This window comes from Aspergillus ibericus (genome assembly GCF_003184845.1).
Source record: "Aspergillus ibericus CBS 121593 unplaced genomic scaffold BO80scaffold_36, whole genome shotgun sequence".
Lineage (NCBI taxonomy): Eukaryota > Fungi > Ascomycota > Eurotiomycetes > Eurotiales > Aspergillaceae > Aspergillus > Aspergillus ibericus.
In genome coordinates, this window is record NW_020292134.1 from 127287 (window position 1) to 145577 (window position 18291).

Genomic DNA, 18291 nt, shown 5'->3' on the forward strand with positions numbered 1-18291 from the left:
TGCTTTTCTTTGGTGGGTGGACAAGGTCGCTTCTGGTTTGCCCTCGAATGTTTGTTGCGCGGGGTTCCGGATTCCCGTGCTTGATTGTCTGCACCGATAAACCGTCGCGGAGTTTGTCTAGAGCGGGTAACTGAATTGGATGATCGTGCTGTTTTGTCTCGTAGTACGAGTACGGAGTAAGCGTTCGCCAGTAACTGATTGGACGTGGATTAGGTTCAGATAGCCGTGGAGATGAGGTTGGGGTGTAACGTCGGACATGCTTGGTGGCTTGAACTCAAATGGGGATCTCTTCCCCGTGGATCCTATGTAGATCTTCAACCGGCCATCCGCATAGTAGGTAGAGGCAGTGCCATCGTCCGAGCCACATCAGCGCCGAACTGGCCGATGACGTCGATGAGGTCACGGTCGTCGAACCTGGCCGGGATTGCTGCTCGACCCAGGCGTCATGGATTGGCTAGAACTTTTCACTTTCTGTCTGCCTGCTGCGACCTGACACTCAAGCCTGGTCGGAGAGGCCGGTGGGCCCTCTTCGTCGTCACCATCTCAAGAGTTGCGTTGCTGCCCTCGGCCGGGTAATTAAATGCTTACTCGGCCTCTCCACCGACCCAGTCGGCCCCTGGTTTCTTTTAGTCACTCGTTCGTTGGCTTAAATCTCCCCGGCTGCCCTCCTGGGTTTTCAGGTTCGATTCCCACTGCCAATTGCCCTCGAGTCGTCTGGCAATCGGTGCTGCTGACGCCCTCTTCCGGTGAACCCTCGGATCGATTGATCGACGACAAGCCACTTCCGCCCCTTCCGGCGCCGCGTTCCACCCGATCGACTCACGAAAGCGAAAGCCAATCGCCCTTCTATATACTCCGTACTTCGCTCCTCTGGGGTTTCTTTGCCAGCAACCCAGTCGCTTGCGTGCGCGGTGCTGTGCGCTTTGCTCGAGATATAAAAATCTTCCTCCATAGGGGGTGTAACAAAAAGCAGCGGCGAAGATGTGGATCATATCATTTTGGGTCTTCCCCGTCATATCGGCGTGTACATGGATCGGTAATAATCCCTCCTGATTTGCGCCAAACTCCGCGACAGGAACTGACAAAATGCGCAGCCATGCTGATTGCGATGCTGGCGACGTGGGCGAGAGAAGGCTCGCCGATATATGCCAGTATGGAGCCGGGCCAGACGATCGCGTAGGTGATCACGCGACCTCCTGCATGCGACAGCGATGCTGATTCACCACCTGGCAGGTATATTTCCGATATTGGAGCGCAGGGCCTGAAGCCGCTGTTCATTGCAGGCAGCTGCGTCACGGTCGTTTTTCTCGATCTTTCGTTCCTGTCAGAGCGGTGGTTGCGACACGCGGGCCAATTGGTGCCGAACAGGGGCCTTTTCGACAAGGCCTGCGCCATCGCTTCGATCTGCTTCTCAATCGCAGGTGCCCTGGGGCTGATTCTGCTGTCGATCTTTGATACCCTCCGTCATCCGCATATGCATGATGGCTTTTTGGTTATGTTCTTGTTCGTGTTTGTGGCGCCCTCACAGAAGAGCCCGGGACTAACGCCCCTACAGGGTCGCATACTTAATCAGCGCCATTCTCATTTGCTGTGAATATTGGCGTCTGGGCATCTTTTACCGCTCGCAGCATCGGATTCTGCTGGCCAGTTTCGTGATCAAGCTCTCGTTCGTGATCATTGAGATTGCGCTCGCCATTGCCTTTGGGGTCCTGGGCAGAAAGGGTGGTCGGTACAGAAACGCGGCGGCTGTTTTGGAATGGGGTGAGTTTCTTCCTCATGCTGCTTTCATTGCGGCCGGACTGGCTGGCTGACTCAGGTAGTGATCGCGCTCGTCTTCACATTCTATGTCCTCTCCTTCGTAATCGACCTGCTGCCATCGGTGCGCACCCGCCGCCATGTCCCGCAAGGCGAGAAGATTTCCCGAGCCGGGCAGATGAATGGCTATTCCAACGGAACGACGAATGGGAGAGAAGAGACCTACGAGGAGCCGGTGACGATGGACTCGGCCGGTCCGAATGCCAGCTACTACCGCGGCCAGCGAATGTGAAGGAACGCCGCCTGCGAAGTGAACGATTTCTTATGTGGAGTACATACTCGAAGCAATGTGGTTTGATACGATAATATACGATAGATACCCGGTGGTTCCTTCTTGGCGACTGGAGTGAGCGGGTCTTGCACGGATGGATACTAGTACTATGACCATATCCATATCGGTGTCGAGACCCGCCGGTGGCGATTGCTGTTGGATTATACGGTGCTGGCTCTTTCTGGCGGTTTGGATTTTTGGAGACCCCCTTTGCTGCACTTCTTACCATTTACCCTTCGACCTAGTCGCATGTACTACTCTATACTTCAACCTCCTGGCTTTAATACCACCTGGATGGTTAATACATACTATGGAGCACCTGACATGCCGAGAACAACAAGAACATGATTACCATTATTCATCGAGAGTACGAACCGTCTAGGGTCTATTCACACTCCCTCCATCTACCTGTACAAGCATCCCCTTGCCCCTTCCCTCCCATCTACTAGTCTCATCCCCACTCAAGCCAGCAAAACCCTCCGTATCCTCTCCACCTTCTCCCGCCCAATCCCAATGAGACCCAAATACCCCTCAACCCCACCATATCTCTCCTCCAGATGTGCACAGATCCGCCCCGTAAACCCATCCGGACACTTCGTATACTCCTCCGACAGCCCCAACAACCTCACCTCCTTCATGCGCTCCTCCATCTCAATGACCAGTTCGCCCTCAGACCGAACATAATCCGCCGCCACGGCGTCAATGGGCACGAAATCGGCCACCAGGAGCAACAGAAGGAGGATGATCAGGCCCGTGCGGTCTTTACCTTGCGTGCAGTGAATGAGGATGGGGTAGGGGGTGTCGAGACTGTCTTTCTCAGTAGAAGAAGAGGAGGAAGAGGAAGAGGCAGGGTCCTGGTCGTCGAGGTTATGGGTCGTGGGAGTGGAGAATAAATCGAAGATGGTTTTCATTTCCCCGAAACTGCTGTCGAGGGTGTCGATTCCTAGACCGATCAGGCCCCGAGGGGACATGACTTGTTGGCCGACGATGAGGACAGCGTCATCGCGGTAGCCTGAGGCGGCGAGGGCGAGGACCTTGCTGTTTCTTTGGGTTAGGATTTGTGTAGACTTTGTTGGGGGGGGGTGGGTAGGTAGGTAGCTGGGTAGTTTAGGGAGGGAGGAAGAGGGATTGGAAGGGAAAGGGGAAGGGGAAGGGAAGGGGAAATACAAGAAATTCCACCAATCGAGACGCCAGAGCAGAGTCCGTTCAAAGGCCTTCCCGGTGAGGCTAACGGGGAAGCGACGGACTTCGGGGAGATCAATGAGATGAAGGTTGTTTGTGGTAGAGGTGGGAGGCGTGGACGATGTCGATGACGCGGCTGCCAGTTCCGAGAGACGTTTGGTGGTGGCCATTTGGTGTTCGGTACTGATGCGATGCATTAACGGTGGCCCCTTTGATATAGATATGGCATGCATGCTTTCATAGATTGAGTTAAGGTGGAGAGGGGGGTCTACTTCGTACCTAGATCGGAGATCGATGATCGTCGCAATATGCAGTTCATCGGTGAGACGGCGTTTGTCACGCTCCGAGGCATCATCTAGCTTTGGGGGTTGTTAGTATTTGCTGGGCTGGGCTGGGCTGCGTTGACCAAATCTCAATGGATGGAGATGGTGAAGAGGGAGAAGTACCCTGGCACTCCGGAAGAGGATGCCCTCCTTCAGCACCCTGTGTAGTCGGTGTGTCAGTCACTACGAATGAATGAATGAACCATCGCAAGGATCAAGCAGCCGTACCTCTTCCCGACTAATTGGTTGATGGTGCGGCCGACATCGCGGAAATTGATGATGTTGTCGAACGGACGGCCGGGGGAATCGAGATCTACGCTCGACTGGCGCGGGTGGTAGGCAGACATCGGGGGATGCTCGCTCTATACCTTATACAATGCGAGAGAGTAGTAGCCACACGTAGTAGTCACCGGCGGAGACTGGGGAAAGATCAGTGGGGGTCGCTCATGGGGGATTGGGAGGAGATCTTGCGTGGGGAGAGGTACGTTCTACTCGCTAGTGGCAGGACAAAAGGCAACAACAAACAGGCTGGCCCTCCAGAAACATAACCACGTCCAGGCGGATCGGAGCAGACGAGATCATCTCGGAGCCAGGCGAGGCCGGGAGGAAACGTGGATGCGCCGCTGGGGAGCCGCGCGGCAAATGGCGGTGGAGCTGCAGACAGCCAGACTACACTACTTAGTCCTTATCTACTCCCGAGTATGACAGCACCGTCTCCCATACAACATAACATTACTTAGTGATTATGTACCCAGTCTCCCCTGCCCACCGGAAAAGTACACCGGAAATACCAACATTTCAATCATAATCGCAACCACGAGAAACTATTAGGAAAGAAAGAATGAAAGAAAAACACCCGGAAAGCAAAATCCCTCCCCCTCGCAATCATAGCTTCTCGGAGAACCGCGATTCCCGGCCGGTGCCGCTGCTCGCTCGCTTCCCCACGGCTGCAGGAACCGTCAGACCTGCGTCAGGGACACTTAGCTGTCGCTCTTCCGTCTCCACTGTCGGAGTGGGGATCGCTTGAGAGCTTCGACGAGCCATGTCATTGCTCCCAATCCCGTCCATCTTCGCCTCCTGCGAGTTCTTGGAAACAATCTTCTTGAAGCCGGTCACCAGCCGATTGCGCTTGTCCGCCGCAGATTCCTCTTTGCTGTCGGGTGATTGCTGACCAGCGTGGTCCTCGGCTTGTCTCTTATCCACCTGACCCTCACTGATCGACATCCTGGTCAGGTCATTGGCCGTCACAGGATGGGATCTAAGCGCCGCTCCCCGCGAGTCGTCCTCAACAGCTGCTTGTCCAGATATTTCAGGGGCTACAGGTGCAGCCGGTAGTTCGGGGACCTCGGGATCCTTCTCAGCTGGGTGGGCGATTTCCCAAGTCTGTCCTTCTTCAGCTTCAGATCCCTGCACTGGCTGGGATACCCGGCTCTCCTGGGACTCGGCTTCCACCGCTTCCACCGCTCCGGTCTCCTCTGGCCGTTGCGCCACTGCCCCTGTCTCCGCTGGGACAGCGCCTTCCTGGGTGCCCTTGCCTGCCTTTGCGGTTTCCCCTGCGGTGCCACTGAACCGACGGCCCAGTCTTCCCTTGAACCAGGTCCTCAGCTTCGACTCAGATTTGGAAACGCCCTCAGTGGGACTGGTTTCCCCAGCAGCACCTGAAACTGTAGCCTCGATATCTCCCACCGAGGTCTGCCGCGGCGCAGTCTCAGCGGGTGCCTCGTCTACCGCTCCGTCGACGGCCCCGTTTACGGTGTATCTTTCGCCAGCTGTGGTGTCGGAAAACCGCTTTGACTTCCTGTTCCATAGCCGAGCCTTTTCATCCTTCAACTTGGATTCGGATTTCAGAGCCGCTGCTTGCTTACAGTTAGAATGCCTTGGTCTTTTCCTTTCTTTTCTCTTGCGAAAAATATTAGCAAGGCGACTTACCTCTCAGTCGTTTCTCTTCCGCCCTGGTGTCAGCGTCTCGCTCGCGCTGGATGGCGTCCCGTCTCTGTGCCTCTTCCTGATCTAAACGCTGCTCTAACTCCCTGGCCCGCTTGGTTTCCGCACGGTCCGTGATCTCGTCAAAGGTTGGCTGCAACCTGGAACGGGCAAGAGCCTCCACATCTGCCATGTCGATGTACTTCTCGGAGCTGATATTCACGCGATCAGCCAGCTGGTACTGCGCATCTGTCTTCTGTCTCTGCTTCGCGCGGGCCAGTGCAGTTTCTTCCATTTCCTTTTGCATGGCTGCGGGGGCACGCCCAGTCGTGGCATAAACACGCATCTCCATGTCTTGGATGGTCGCATCGACGTTCCTCCTCGCAGCCTCCATCAGGAGTGCGCGATCCTTTTCTCTGCGCTCATCCACCGCATCCAGCTTAGATCTCAAACTGTACATCTGGTTTCGAATTTCCTTCGAGCGCTCCGCATCAACCGAAGAAGCATCCGTGTCAATCGACAGTCGCCGTCTACGGACCTGCAAGCTAGAGCGCGTCGTCTGCGGCTCGATTCCGTAATATTCACGGTAGATTGCCGTCTCATCCTGCATGCTGGCCAATTTCTCCGCCGCACGCTTCTCAGCAGCATCCTGTAGGCTGAAAGCTTGTTGCAGAATCATTGGCTCGGCCCCAGTTGCTGTTCGCTGAGATGTGATTCGACCGGAGCTTTTTTGTTCTTGTTCCTTGGCCTCAACGACCGCATACATGTCACGCGCCATGGAGACTGCTGCGGCCTGCAGAATGCTCTTCCGTTTATGATCCTCCAGCTCGGGAGAGACAGGCGGGGAGGCAGTGTAAAGACGAGCATTGGTGTTGGCAATGTGCTGAATCCTACTGGCTTCCATGGCACTGTCGAGATCGCCGAGGACCTCGTCCGCGTCCATGCCTGCGTGAGGCGCCTCCGACGGTGCAGAATCGGCTCTCCTTCTGTTGGCATATAGAGCCCCCGTCACAGCATAATGGGTTCTATCTCGGCCTGTCGTGCCGGAACGCGTCTCAGGCATCTGACGAGCTCCGGACAAGTCATACTTGATATCTGGAGACTCGGAGGGGCTGACTACCGACCGGCGGTCCCTGAAAACGTATGCAGCAGCCTTATATCCTTCGAGGCTTGGCACCTCGGCCGCGCGATTGTCCTCCACATGTTGTGCTGTGGCCGATCCTTTTGTCACCCGTCCTCTGGATCGGGCGTGGGCCAGCGCAGCCACTGCAGATGCATGACTAAAGCCAGGACGGGAGCCTGTCGCCTTCAAGACTGGAATACAGGTAAGGAGTCAGTATGGTAATTTGTCCTGTGGCAGGAAATCAATACACATGATAATGGGGGGTGGATGCTCACTGGCCAATTCAGATTCCGCAGTGGAGGGCTCGCGAACGGATAACCTTCGCTCCGGATGGGTCACGTAGAGCGCCGCAGTTGCAGCTGTGAGAGACGTGGTCAGCTACCGATTCGTCTCGGTAATTACTATCGTTATGGTTTTTTCCTTATTTCTTCATGATGAGATCATGGACCATAGCAACGGGGAGATATGATAAGTAGTAGGGTAGGGATGTGAAACAGACTAGCAGGGCACAGGGCCCCGAAGAGCCAGGAAGCAGACGCAGATCGCTTACCTTGACCCGCCAGGCGGGCTGACCGGGACCGCCCGATGGCAACACGTTCGACGGGGGCGGGTTGTTCAAGGGTGGTGGCCATGATAAGATACCGACGATCGTCTGCAGGGCGGAAGGAAGCGAGGCATTCCTGGCAGAGGAGGCGGCAGCGGAAGAAGAAGAGGGATCAGAAGGACGGCGGGGAGCAAGGGGAGAGAAGAGGGAAGAAACGTTAAAAGGTGGGCGAGGAGGGGATAAAGTTAATGACGCCGATGATGTTGTGAAAAGAGTGGTAGAGTTCATGAGGTGGTATGGAGGACCCGAGAAAGCCTGAGGTATGGGGGGTGGCCGGATGGAACTGGAAGGGCCGCAACCGCCCATTGGGGAAAGAACGGCCAGGGAGGCCAGGGAGGCCAGGGAGGCCAGTGACATCAACCGCGCTGATGTCATCATGAAGGCTGCCCGTTGCTGAAACGGAGCTGAACAGCTTCCGGTTGCGTATCACGCCAGTGCCCTCTGTGGTGCCCGTGGTGCCCGTGGTGCCTGGCACTTCTGGTTCGTCTGATTCATTGACTCCCGCCTCAGCCTTACTACCATGGATCTTCCACGTCCTGACGAATGTTGCCGGGTAAGTACCGTGTACCTCTCTCCAAACCCAGGCACTGCCTGGGACAAACTTGCCTGTGTACAACCACCACCACCAGTCCCACCAATCCCAACCCGCCGTGTCTAGATTACCTAGATCCCTCAACACCTCGGATCCTGTGTAACGGCTAGAGGATATCTAGTGTGGCCTTGGCCAGACTATCGGGAGACTACTACTCCGTACACAGTGCTATCTGGAGACCCAGTCCAGCCCAATGGTCACCTAGCGGGTTAGTGTCGCCCTAGTCGTTCGCCCAGAATTAATTGCGCGCGGACCCAGGTCATGTCATCATGGCGGTGCATCACGCCCTGCTCGGGGATTCGCTATATCCCGGGGGTTTTATAATAGCTGCCCTCACAAAAGATGCACGTCCCCGCAGCCCAAGATATTGAAGCTCTGTGGTCTCTTGTCACTCAATCGTTTGCGACCCCTCCTTCCTTCGCCCTCATCACCACCTCCTTTCCCCTCTCCTCCCCTCCCCTCCCCCATCCCCAAGAAAATAATCCTTCCCTTCCAGTTGTATAACAGCTGCCTCCACCCTCCACCATACCCCATAAATAAACACAACCCTATCCACCACCCACCAGCCACTGACCACCACCACCATGTTCTGGTTTTCCTCCCACCAGCAACAACACTCCGCCCTCCCACCTGTCTCCTCCACCAAGTCCAAAATCCGTAGAACCCTCAAGTCGCCCGGACGGCCCATCGCCATCCGCAAGGACCACATCACCGACACCCAGACTCTCCTGATCGTGCGACCCCAAGGCGACGCACAGTCCGCCGTGGCCTACAAAATCCAAGACGCGGACGGCATTACCCTCTACACCGCCACCGGTCGCAAGTTCAGCGACCGACCCTGTCGCGAGTTCCGCGATGCCTCGGGTCTCCCGCTCTTCGAGCTGCATCGGAAAGCCCCCTTCAAGAACAACTGGTCCGTCACCCTCCCCGGCAGTAAGATCACCAGCCCGATTGCGACGGGGGCGCTGCGTCGATCTTCCTTCAGCGCCGCCGGCTGGGGCAACTTCACCATCACCTTCGACAATGTAGCGGCCGCGGATGGGAAACGACCCGAGGAGAGGACGCTTACGCTGGAGGTGCAACGGCATGGAAACGTGTTGGCCCTGTTCGACATCGTCGACGGAGATCGCAAGGTTGCCGAGGTGAAAGAAAGTATTCGGCATAACGAGAAACTGGCGCTCATGCCTGCCTCGCGATATGGCTATCGCCCGGTGTTGGATGTGATTGTCACCCCTGGGGTAGACATGGCTTTGGTAAGTACTCGATAGGATGCTCCCGATTCCAAGTTCACGTCGGAGTGTGTGGCCGGGGTGGTGATGATTGTTGACTGACTGACTGGCCGTCTAGATTGCTACGATTGCGGTTATCGCCTCAGACACGGTGTTTGCGTCGAATTATTGACTTTGCATCGCTTGGAACGTTGAACAGGATTATGGCGCTATGAGATATGAACCTAATGACCTTTTTCTTCTCTTCCTCTGGTCTCTATTGTCTTTTCGTTTGTTTACGCGGCTTGTTCAACCCGTTGATGACTTAATCAGGGCGTTTGGATGGCTGATGGTGTGATCTCGGAGCTGGCCCCAATACTACATTGCTCTACCACTCCACAAGGTAGAGCGATCCATTGGGTTCGTGGTGCATGGTTCTAGTACTTGCGCCCTGCCAAGGGAGACTGTTGGTTTTCTTCAGCGTTGGAGTTACACCTATTTGCTGGAGTTTCCTCAAAATGTATATATTCGCGACCGCTAAAGTTCGTCAGACTCATCGGAGGGGGGTTGCAAATGTGGAAGAGGCAAGCGATTTATCATTAACTTCGGTAGATCTCTCGCTTTCACCATAAATTCAGGATTTTCAGTATATCATAGCGGTAGAAGAAAGAGCGGTTCCATTTCCCAAAAATATCTAGACGCACGTTAGCCCATTTCCTTGCTACGAGGAGCGAAGGAACATACACATCGGAATGCTCAAGGCACAGATCCCCATCTGGATGCTGGAGATGGCTAAGAAGGCCGGCTTGACGCCATGGGCCACAAGCCAGTCGTAGGCAAAAAACGTCAACACAAAGCTGAACATATTCTTGAAGACCAACATGCACGTGAATGATTCGATCGCGATCTCGCCTGTTGAGCGTCAATACTCCAGGTTTAGCTCCCGTGACTAGGCACCGATACTCACGATGGGCATCGACAATGTACAGCGCACTCGCCACCGCGCCCATGACCATTCCTATGATAACTAGTGCGAAAAACACGTCCGCCACAAGCCACCCATATCTGGCGACATCCTGGGCGATAATGCCAAACCCATAAAGCCCTGCGCCGCAGAAGATCAACTGGAAGATCACCAGAAGAATCCGGAACTCCGGCTCGTATTTCCCTCGATTGAGTTTGATCATCATGCGGTTCATCGAATCGGAGAGAAGCCCCGATAAGACCAGACCCAGAATAGAGCCGATGAAGGCGCCCGTGTACAGGTACCCGGTCTGTACTTCATTGAACCACAGTGGAGGGCCAAGGAAAATGGCGGCCAAAACCACCCCGATAAAGACGGTCCATCCTATGATCACGCCTTGGATCAAACAAGCCTATAGGAGTTAGTATATGACTTGGACATTGGATCTTTTCTTAGGGCTTACCCAAAGGATCGCGGGATGGAAGAACAGGGGAAACGGCCGTAGAAGAAGCTTGAAGAAGCTCTCATCGGTTTTCCGGCCATTAAACGGTTTGAGGGTTTCAAGGTAAGACACCTTGGTGGTAGTCTTCATTTGTGTCTCTCGAGACAGCTCTTTTGAGGATGTAGGACGATGACGTTCGTCGACAGACGGCGCAGACTGCCATTGATCGTCTGGTCCTGGAGTGGTCTCGGGTGTAATAAGATTGTTGAGCTGTACTTGTGAGGTTGGGCGAGGCTCGGCCTGGTGGTCATTAGTATATTCAAAATCTGATCTCAGATGGTCCGGACGCCTGAAAGCCGTTTCGGGGACGAAGAAGAACGTAAGAGGCAAAGCTGCTGCTGTGAGAATGGCGACCAAGTAGAATGTCCACTCCCAACCAAGGCTATGCGTGATCTTGCCTGCCAAAACTGGGGTTAGGAAAGCCGCGCCGAAGAGTGCGACATTAGAAAGAGCCATTCTTTTGCCCCGTTCCTGTACGTTTGTTGGCCATGTGCTTCAAAATACATAAGACGTCGGAGCCACCTACATGGACATAAAATAAGTCACCGACGCATGCATTTAATAGAGCCTCGAAAGGAGCCAAAGCAACGCCCTGGAAGATGCGAGCCCATAGCAGACTCTGGTAGTTATGCTTGCTGGCCCCGGCCCAAGCACAGCTCACTATCATCAAGGCATTTCCGAGCAGAAAGAGGTGACGCTTTCCCCAGAGTCGTGCAGTGGGCACAATCAAGATACCGGCGACCCCGACACCACAGAGATGATACCCAGTTAAGAGCGCAACTGAAGTGAAGCTTTTTCCGTAGTAGAGAGCAATGGTGACAGTATTGGCAGCCATCAACGAGCTGGTCGTTGCGCAAAGCACTGCCACGAAAGAAAGGACGAGTAGCGTGGCATCGCGCCTTCGAAGTGGCCAATTCTATAGCTCAAACTCGTCAGTTATCGAGCCACCTAGCCTCTCAGAGGGACCTTCTAACGAACCAATGGATCATTGGGGTCGTCGCTTGGCTGAGGGACGAGGAGGATAGGCACAGTGCCTGAACGATCATATTTAAGGCTCGAGTGAACGACCGGTTCGTCAGTGGCGCGTTCTCTTTTAACAATGTCCGAGGTCCCTATTAAGAAGCTGTCATGTCTGTTCTGTCGAACCTGATATTTTTGTGCATCGAGACAGGCTCTTACCAGGGACGTGGGCGCGCGTACTAGTATCTAGCACGCCAAGCCCCATTTTTACTGGGGTTAGTTCGAACCTGCAATGATGAACAGTCGCGTGTCTCTGATGGGAAAACGCAAGAGCCAGTCAGTTAGTGGCCGCTGGAGGGGCTGGACTTCCACTGGGGACTCTAAAAGGCAGGATCAAAGATTCCACGAGAACTGTACCGGGGAGCCTAATGCAAAGCGTCCACCGTCCACAGTTTGGCAATGCACCTAGACGACGAAATCGTTCCTCGGGGGACTCTTGCCTTCCAGAAAGTATCTACTATGTAACCAATGTGGCCCGAACAGACATTCCATTCTGCAAGGGTTGCGGAGTATCAACCACTAACGAGGTCGAATTAGAAGTAGCGGATTGCAGTACGAAGTACCCTTGAAGCCTTTGCTGAGGACCATCAAACAGAAGGCGACCAGGTCCAGCATTTGAATCGTAGCTCATTTCCTCCGTACACCAGCTGTCGATCGGATGAGGTGGTGCAACTCCAGTAAAGGGGCTGGGCTCATTTATCAGACACGGGAGGGTGTCAAGCAGGTGTCCACGTCTCTGATTGGCTATCCAGGTGATACGTAACATTTGGATACGAACAGTAGCATCGAGTCCTCTCATATACTCTGTATAGATAGTACCTAGATATACCTTCATAAGTGCAAACTGTAATTAATTCATTAACCCTCTTCGGGTCACTTGTTGCGGGAGGAACCCTTTCCTACTGCCCATGCCTGCATGGTTCCGAGGCCACAAACATACGGGAAAGACATTCATTTCATGATGCAAGGGGCAGTGACCGAGGCGAAAGGACTGGAAGAGAGCCTTAAAAGTTGGTTGATCGTTGACCTTGAAGCAGTTGGCCGAAGGCTCCACCGACCCTGCTGTTACTATGTAGATGAAAGATCAACATCGGGTGCGGGGGATCCTGGATCATTGGGCTATCGGGATGTTTAGCGGCCACAGTGGGCCCGGCCTGGTCCCTCTGGAGTGCAGGTGCTGTACGAAGTACTGTACTAGCTTTCCATCACTCCATCTTTTTCCTGTACCACTTCCACCGGTTACTCTGGTGTACCAACATGCATAACCACATTCCACTCCGATTTTCATTCTGGTCTCATGAGCCAGGCCTCCCTCACTAATTGACCACTTCAGGGCTTCTGTGATGTCAGTCGAGGGGAGACCACTTCAAGTTCATGGTGTGATTATCATTGGACCAACAGATCTACTCCATGCCTGGTGAATGCATCCATCCAGGACTGCAGAAGCTCTCCTGGGCCCGCTTAAGGTTCAATTTTGTTTCTCGTAGCAACCGAGTGATTGCAGATGACAGCAGATTATACGCAGGCAACATACATAGGTAGACCTCAACACTACCAGAGTCTCCCGTCTCCCATATGCCCAGATAGTATAAATAACAGGTGGTAGGATGGACTGCGCACTCTTCCCCTGGCTTAAGCTCACTAAGTACTTACTGTGTAATACTTCAGCTCTTGAAATTGCTTGAGGTAAGGAGTTGTATTGGGGGCAACTACCGCCAACCTCCGGAGTCCTGGGACCTTGAGAGGCAATGGCTTTCCTTTTGAGGTGCTGGTGTCTCGACTCCAAGGGGTCCTTCCCTCTTCGTCTCATGTGGCACATTCTCTCTTCCGCCCTCTCTTCCTATTCTTTCCCCCCTCTTCACTTTCCCTTCTTTACCTTCTTTTACCCACTTAGTCCTTCGGTCTGAATCGCTTCTTCTTTCCATCCTTCCTCAACAAACAGGATCGACGGTCTATCCTATTTCACATCTAATTCAGCGTCCCAAAAGACATTATGAAGCTCTATCACCTTACTGTGGCTTTACTGGCTGGCCTGAACTTAGCCGCGGCTCAGGGCATGGAGAGCCTTCCAGCCTGTGCGGTAAGTCTTTGATATCTGCAGTATTCTATGGCCATATACCTACTCGAGCCTTGCCACTACCATGGAGCTGACCTGACAGTAGAGGGACTGTGCTACCGGTGCTATCCCAAAGAGCTGCAGTGCCATTGATGTCGGCTGCATCTGCTCCAATACGTCTTTTATCACCAGTATCTCCTGCTGTGTTGCTACTGCTTGCTCTGACCAGGACCAAAACTGTATGTTCCGGTTCGATTATAATAGCCGCTCCTCCCCCAGAGCCACTCCCTACGTTATGGACTTGGCGATACGTAGCGTCAAGTTGAGTCAATTGAAGCATGCTGACTGCTTTGTCATCTACAGCTGCCATCACTTTTGCACAGCAGATCTGCAGTGGCGCTGGCGTAACCGACCTACCCCAGAGCGCCGGTTGTACAAGCGGGAGCACGGCAAGTGCTACGGGGCAAAGTACGACAAACACTGGCGCTTCTGCGACTACTACTCCGTCCACTGCAACTAATGGAACCAACATCGACTCCTCCAACACTGCCGCTTCAGCAACTGCTACCAATACGGGAACAAACACGCAGTCAGTGAAAACGCAGGCGGCTACCGCAACTAATAGAAACGCGGCAAGCAGCGCAACCGCCAGTAGCGCTGCTGGTATGCTCTGGGAAAACAACAATGCTGGAATTGCTGCAGTCATTGGTGCAGCCTTCTACGCCTTGCTTGCCTAAGGGTCCCCGGACCATGGGCCATCGGATGGTGTTATGCTTGTAGGCTGTGGGAATGGATCTCGGTTCCCTCCTATATTCTGGACTGCAAAAAAGTTTCAGCATCTTACGAATAATTTCTCTCCATGAGTGCTGTCCGAATCGCGTGGAACCTTGCAGCCAATAGTAAGATGTTTGATTGTATGATACTCGCGCCAAAAAGATATGGAGTATCTCTTGTTGTCTCTTATTGTATTGTTTCCAAGTATATGTGCGCTACCTTGCACACATGGCTGCAAAGGTACAGTGCTGTCTACCGGTCGTGTTCCACAAATCGGGAAGCCGCTTCCTGTCGCTCTTCCCGGAGCGTGATAAAGATCTATCGAATGTCAGCAAATCGTGGGTCTAGGACCACCGCCATATTGATCCGCAGACATAAATAGATACCTACCCATAGCCAGAACATCATCTCCATGAAACCGTACGTAAAAACCACTCTGTTTTTCAGCTGATCCAGACCCGACGCAGCTCCGCCCGCAGTCCCATAGCTACCCATAACGCTTGCAGCATCCATGCCCCAGGCCGCCGGTTGACTCTGATAGATGAAAAAGGAAACGGCAAAGAAGACACAGAAGCGAGAGGCGGATAGTAGAGTCCAGATCTCCGAGTAGAGTGAGGACAGGCGCGCCATAAAAGGGTTCGTGCGTATGGCTCCTGCCACGGGAATAGGGGACTGTATTCTGGCGGCCTGAGCCATGGCGATGATTTCGTTGATTTGCGGGACCTTGGTCACGAGAATGAGGTCGACGAGGGCATCGACGATGAGGAGGACACCGCATAGGGCGAAAGGGGACTGAGGACGGGAAAGACTTGGGGACGCATCCTGGATTGGTTCGGTGAATTGGTGAGCAAAACGTAGGATTAAACAAGGTTGTGCAATCAACGCACCAGATTCAAGAACTCCCCCAGCATAAAGACGACATCGGATTCGGTAACGACCTCTGGTGACCTTGTGAGGTACACGGCCAGCACAAACAGAAACAAGGCATGAGCCTGAATCAAGGTCTTGGACGAAAGGAGAGCCATGGTGGATTAGGAATTCTCTCGGTAGCTGTAACGAGTGACAGGCTAGAAGTGTATCCCGGTGAAACAGCTTGCTACTGTGTCATGGCTGGCGGAGACCGAGATCTGAAGCTGTCGAGAATAATACTACTCCGTACTCCGTACGAATCGGAACAATGCTGGAATTCCCCTGCGGCCCGGTGGGGCTGGACTTAGCTCCCTCCGATTGAGTCCGCCCGCCAAAGGATGGAGAAAGGCAGATTGTAATGCGAAAGACCCAAGAGTTAGCGAAACGCCTCGAAACAGCCTGTCAGCATATTGAGGGGAGGATACCGTCCCTTCTCACTCCTTGCGCTCTGTACCTTTCACCGGCTCCCTGATTATATGGCCAGGTTCCTGGACGGACGCACTTGTCGCGGATACTGACATCATGACCGACGTCGCAGTCACCTTTACCAAAGAACGACACATCAAGTATTTCCTTCGATGCCTCAAGACCTTCCTTCCCAGCCTATATACCTCAAATGACTCCAATCGCATGCTCCTCGCCTTCTTCACGGTCGCCGGCCTGGACCTTCTAGGCGTATTGCAGAGCAAAACCACCGCCGAGGAGAGACAAGGATACATTGAATGGATCTACCACTGCCAGGTGCCGACGGGCGGGTTTCGAGCATTCACCGGAACAGACTTTGGCGCAAAGAATCGCACCCCAGAGAATGAAGCCTGGGATCCAGCCAATGTGCCTTCGACCTTCTTTGCGCTAGAGCTCCTGCTCATCCTCGGCGACGATCTATCGCGCGTGAAGCGGTCTGAATGTTTACAATGGCTCCCGCAGATGCAACGTAGTAACGGAAGTTTTGGCGAGGTGCTTGGCCCTGGAGGGAAAATCGAAGGTGGCGGGGATCTACGGTTTTGCTGCTTTGCAGCAGGCACGCGGTATATTCTGAGGGGGAAGGGCGGGGAAGATTTGGACGGCATCAAGGATATTGATGTGGACAAACTGGCATCGTTTGTTCAGGACTGCCAAGTAAGCGGATCTATTTCACGCCGTCTCCTCTGATACGTGACATTTGCTGAGACGCATGTTCCAGGCATACGATGGTGGTATGGGAGAGGCGCCCTTTTGTGAAGCGCATTGTATGTTGAATCCAAACAATCTCTCAACCCTCTGTTACAGGATATCCGCTTACCTACCATATCTCACAGCCGGTCATACATATTGCGCAATGGGCGCTCTATCCTTCCTAAACCGCATGGCAAAGGATCAGCAACCGCCACCAGTCCTTTCGCCAGGTGTGAGAGAGTTTGAGTCCCTGGTTCGTTGGCTCGTTTCCAGACAAACTGCAGAGCTTGGTGACACAGAGGAGGACTCCGATGATGACGATGATGGCCCCAAGGCCGAGGCCCAGAGACTACCGAAGGCTGTCGAGGAGCCAGGCTTAGATGAGGATCCCGATAACCTTCCTTTTATATTACCACCAATGGAAGCGTCTTTACGATGTGCAGGCTTTAATGGACGGTGTAACAAGTATGCCGACACCTGTTACTCGTTTTGGAACCTGGCGACTTTAGATGTAAGCACCCACGTCCTGTTTTTAATAGAGTGAGCTTGCTGATCCGATTGGGTGCGGGCAGATGATGGATAGACTTGACCTGGTAGACACCGCTCGAAATCGGCAATATCTCCTCGGGAAAACCCAGCATATCATCGGCGGGTTTGGGAAGGGTGTGGGTGAGCCACCAGGTTGGTAAAACGATTGCGTGATCTTTCCCTTGAAACTCATGGCTGACGGGCAACTGCAGATCTCCTGCACTCCTACTTTGGGATGGTCGCTCTCGCGTTCCAGGGAGAAGAAGGGCTAGACAGTGTTGACCCAGCACTGTGTATCAGCCATCGGGCGGTGCAACATTTACAGTCCCTCCCTTGGTGGAAGGAAGGGGCGTAGGGCGATGGATGGTAGCTGGGGTGTCGAGCCTCGGTGAGATATAAGTTGTCATATACCCCATCCACACTTAATAGGTTGGTTGATATATATAATGGGCCAAGTTATATAGCCTTGTGGTCAAGGTGGCCCATGGTGAGCCGAGATAATCTCCAGCATGTCACCGATGTGATGCAGTCATCATATGATCTTTTTTCCTCGAAGAGCGATAGCCTCATGAATTCATGAAACGGGATGGAAAATCCATACGGAGTAGTGCATCGGTGGGCACAGGGGCAGCCACTAGAGGGGACTAGAGAGGCATGTCATAATCCAAGACCCTATCAGATCTCTCTCTCGAGGGCTATGTAATCAGGGGCTTTGGCCGGTAATTAGGGACGACCAGCTGAACTGGAGCACGTCTTCTTTTCTCCGGAGTCCGGACAGACGGCGATGACGATGCTGGAAGTGAACCTGCAAGCGAATTGGACTGGTTTCAGGGGCTGCGTCGATGATCCACCAATGCTTCTGGCGGCCTGGAACGGGAATTAATGCCGGAACGATGACATCGGTTATGTGCACTAATTGCTGGCTCGGGGAGGCATTTAGCGGAGGTTACTCGGTACTACTCCGTACAATCACAATTAATTCCTTCCCTCCGACCCCATCTATCTGCAATCGGGATGATTAGGTCTATGAATGTAGTAATAAGAACCACGATCATTGTAACAACTATCTATCTCCCCTCGAACGAGAATTCTTGATGGACCTGGACGGTGTCCGACCGCAATGACAGAAACGGCCCACGTTCCCACCGGCTAAAAAGTGACTGGTGGCTAAGAGTAATTAGGGAGGAAGGGGAGAGGCCATACTGACTAGTATGTAATCCTCGCTGGAGAGAAAAATAGAAACAGAAACAGAAACGGTGGGTTGGTGATATTATTATTTGGCTGTGGATGGATGGGTCGGAGAGGAGGGGGGGACTAACAATCTACGTCCTTCTCATCCATC

General features: G+C 53.5%; 8 protein-coding genes across 8 annotated transcripts; 4 read left to right on the top strand and 4 right to left on the bottom strand.

Annotated features, from left to right (window-relative positions):
* Window positions 1-981: 981 nt before the first annotated feature.
* BO80DRAFT_361820 (Frag1/DRAM/Sfk1 family protein) lies at window positions 982-2047 on the top strand (the record flags this gene model as incomplete). The annotated part of the gene is made up of 5 exons (XM_025716032.1): window positions 982-1036; window positions 1095-1176; window positions 1234-1503; window positions 1556-1761; window positions 1821-2047. The coding sequence occupies 5 exons, from the start codon at window positions 982-984 to the stop codon at window positions 2045-2047; spliced, it is 840 nt and encodes a 279-aa protein (XP_025572682.1).
* A 395-nt stretch (window positions 2048-2442) lies between these two features.
* On the bottom strand, window positions 2443-4202 carry ptyA (putative tyrosine/serine protein phosphatase). Its single transcript, XM_025717060.1, has 6 exons — window positions 4063-4202; window positions 3820-4010; window positions 3715-3751; window positions 3548-3627; window positions 3254-3451; window positions 2443-3124 (listed from the first exon to the last, which is right to left on the bottom strand). The coding sequence occupies exons 2-6, from the start codon at window positions 3936-3938 to the stop codon at window positions 2548-2550; spliced, it is 1011 nt and encodes a 336-aa protein (XP_025572683.1). The 5' UTR covers window positions 3939-4010; window positions 4063-4202; the 3' UTR covers window positions 2443-2547.
* Window positions 4203-4305: 103 nt separating this feature from the next.
* On the bottom strand, window positions 4306-7499 carry BO80DRAFT_427403 (uncharacterized protein). The gene is made up of 4 exons (XM_025720003.1): window positions 7188-7499; window positions 6913-6996; window positions 5521-6828; window positions 4306-5444 (listed from the first exon to the last, which is right to left on the bottom strand). Exons 1-4 carry the CDS (start codon window positions 7267-7269, stop codon window positions 4477-4479), a joined length of 2442 nt encoding a protein of 813 aa, XP_025572684.1. The 5' UTR covers window positions 7270-7499; the 3' UTR covers window positions 4306-4476.
* A 918-nt stretch (window positions 7500-8417) lies between these two features.
* On the top strand, window positions 8418-9234 carry BO80DRAFT_436993 (uncharacterized protein; the record flags this gene model as incomplete). Its single annotated transcript, XM_025720984.1, has 2 exons — window positions 8418-9086; window positions 9181-9234. 2 exons carry the CDS (start codon window positions 8418-8420, stop codon window positions 9232-9234), a joined length of 723 nt encoding a protein of 240 aa, XP_025572685.1.
* Window positions 9235-9422: 188 nt separating this feature from the next.
* On the bottom strand, window positions 9423-12176 carry BO80DRAFT_160676 (putative MFS transporter). Its single transcript, XM_025713851.1, has 8 exons — window positions 11968-12176; window positions 11687-11780; window positions 11486-11619; window positions 11034-11423; window positions 10469-10978; window positions 10009-10417; window positions 9786-9953; window positions 9423-9735 (listed from the first exon to the last, which is right to left on the bottom strand). Exons 2-8 carry the CDS (start codon window positions 11730-11732, stop codon window positions 9665-9667), a joined length of 1728 nt encoding a protein of 575 aa, XP_025572686.1. The 5' UTR covers window positions 11733-11780; window positions 11968-12176; the 3' UTR covers window positions 9423-9664.
* Window positions 12177-13334: 1158 nt separating this feature from the next.
* BO80DRAFT_495597 (CFEM domain-containing protein) lies at window positions 13335-14320 on the top strand (the record flags this gene model as incomplete). The annotated part of the gene is made up of 5 exons (XM_025723958.1): window positions 13335-13607; window positions 13690-13822; window positions 13947-14172; window positions 14209-14246; window positions 14286-14320. The coding sequence occupies exons 1-5, from the start codon at window positions 13521-13523 to the stop codon at window positions 14318-14320; spliced, it is 519 nt and encodes a 172-aa protein (XP_025572687.1). The 5' UTR covers window positions 13335-13520.
* Window positions 14321-14351: 31 nt separating this feature from the next.
* BO80DRAFT_412630 (uncharacterized protein) lies at window positions 14352-15503 on the bottom strand. The gene is made up of 3 exons (XM_025718028.1): window positions 15245-15503; window positions 14748-15179; window positions 14352-14675 (listed from the first exon to the last, which is right to left on the bottom strand). The coding sequence occupies exons 1-3, from the start codon at window positions 15380-15382 to the stop codon at window positions 14610-14612; spliced, it is 636 nt and encodes a 211-aa protein (XP_025572688.1). The 5' UTR covers window positions 15383-15503; the 3' UTR covers window positions 14352-14609.
* A 285-nt stretch (window positions 15504-15788) lies between these two features.
* cdc43 (protein geranylgeranyltransferase type I subunit CDC43) lies at window positions 15789-17304 on the top strand (the record flags this gene model as incomplete). Its single annotated transcript, XM_025721609.1, has 5 exons — window positions 15789-16385; window positions 16450-16495; window positions 16565-16932; window positions 16994-17102; window positions 17162-17304. The coding sequence occupies 5 exons, from the start codon at window positions 15789-15791 to the stop codon at window positions 17302-17304; spliced, it is 1263 nt and encodes a 420-aa protein (XP_025572689.1).
* Between the last annotated feature and the right edge of the window lie 987 nt (window positions 17305-18291).

Bases quoted from the DNA above. Each gene is read 5' to 3' on its own strand.
- ptyA (XM_025717060.1), bottom strand. From the start codon at position 3,938: ATGTCTGCCTACCACCCGCGCCAGTCGAGCGTAGATCTCGATTCCCCC. The intron at 3,752-3,819 runs GTACGGCTGCTT...CCGACTACACAG, and splicing joins AACCAATTAGTCGGGAAGAG to GGTGCTGAAGGAGGGCATCC. The intron at 3,628-3,714 runs GTACTTCTCCCT...CAACCCCCAAAG, and splicing joins TCCTCTTCCGGAGTGCCAGG to CTAGATGATGCCTCGGAGCG.
- BO80DRAFT_427403 (XM_025720003.1), bottom strand. From the start codon at position 7,269: ATGGCCACCACCCTTGAACAACCCGCCCCCGTCGAACGTGTTGCCATC. The intron at 6,997-7,187 runs GTAAGCGATCTG...CGTCTCTCACAG, and splicing joins AGCCCGCCTGGCGGGTCAAG to CTGCAACTGCGGCGCTCTAC. The intron at 6,829-6,912 runs GTGAGCATCCAC...CCTGTATTCCAG, and splicing joins TGCGGAATCTGAATTGGCCA to TCTTGAAGGCGACAGGCTCC.
- BO80DRAFT_160676 (XM_025713851.1), bottom strand. From the start codon at position 11,732: ATGGGGCTTGGCGTGCTAGATACTAGTACGCGCGCCCACGTCCCTG. The intron at 11,620-11,686 runs GTAAGAGCCTGT...GCTTCTTAATAG, and splicing joins TACGCGCGCCCACGTCCCTG to GGACCTCGGACATTGTTAAA. The intron at 9,736-9,785 runs GTATGTTCCTTC...ACGTGCGTCTAG, and splicing joins TGCCTTGAGCATTCCGATGT to ATATTTTTGGGAAATGGAAC.
- BO80DRAFT_412630 (XM_025718028.1), bottom strand. From the start codon at position 15,382: ATGGCTCTCCTTTCGTCCAAGACCTTGATTCAGGCTCATGCCTTGTTT. The intron at 15,180-15,244 runs GTGCGTTGATTG...GAACCAATCCAG, and splicing joins TGGGGGAGTTCTTGAATCTG to GATGCGTCCCCAAGTCTTTC. The intron at 14,676-14,747 runs GTAGGTATCTAT...GACATTCGATAG, and splicing joins AGATGATGTTCTGGCTATGG to ATCTTTATCACGCTCCGGGA.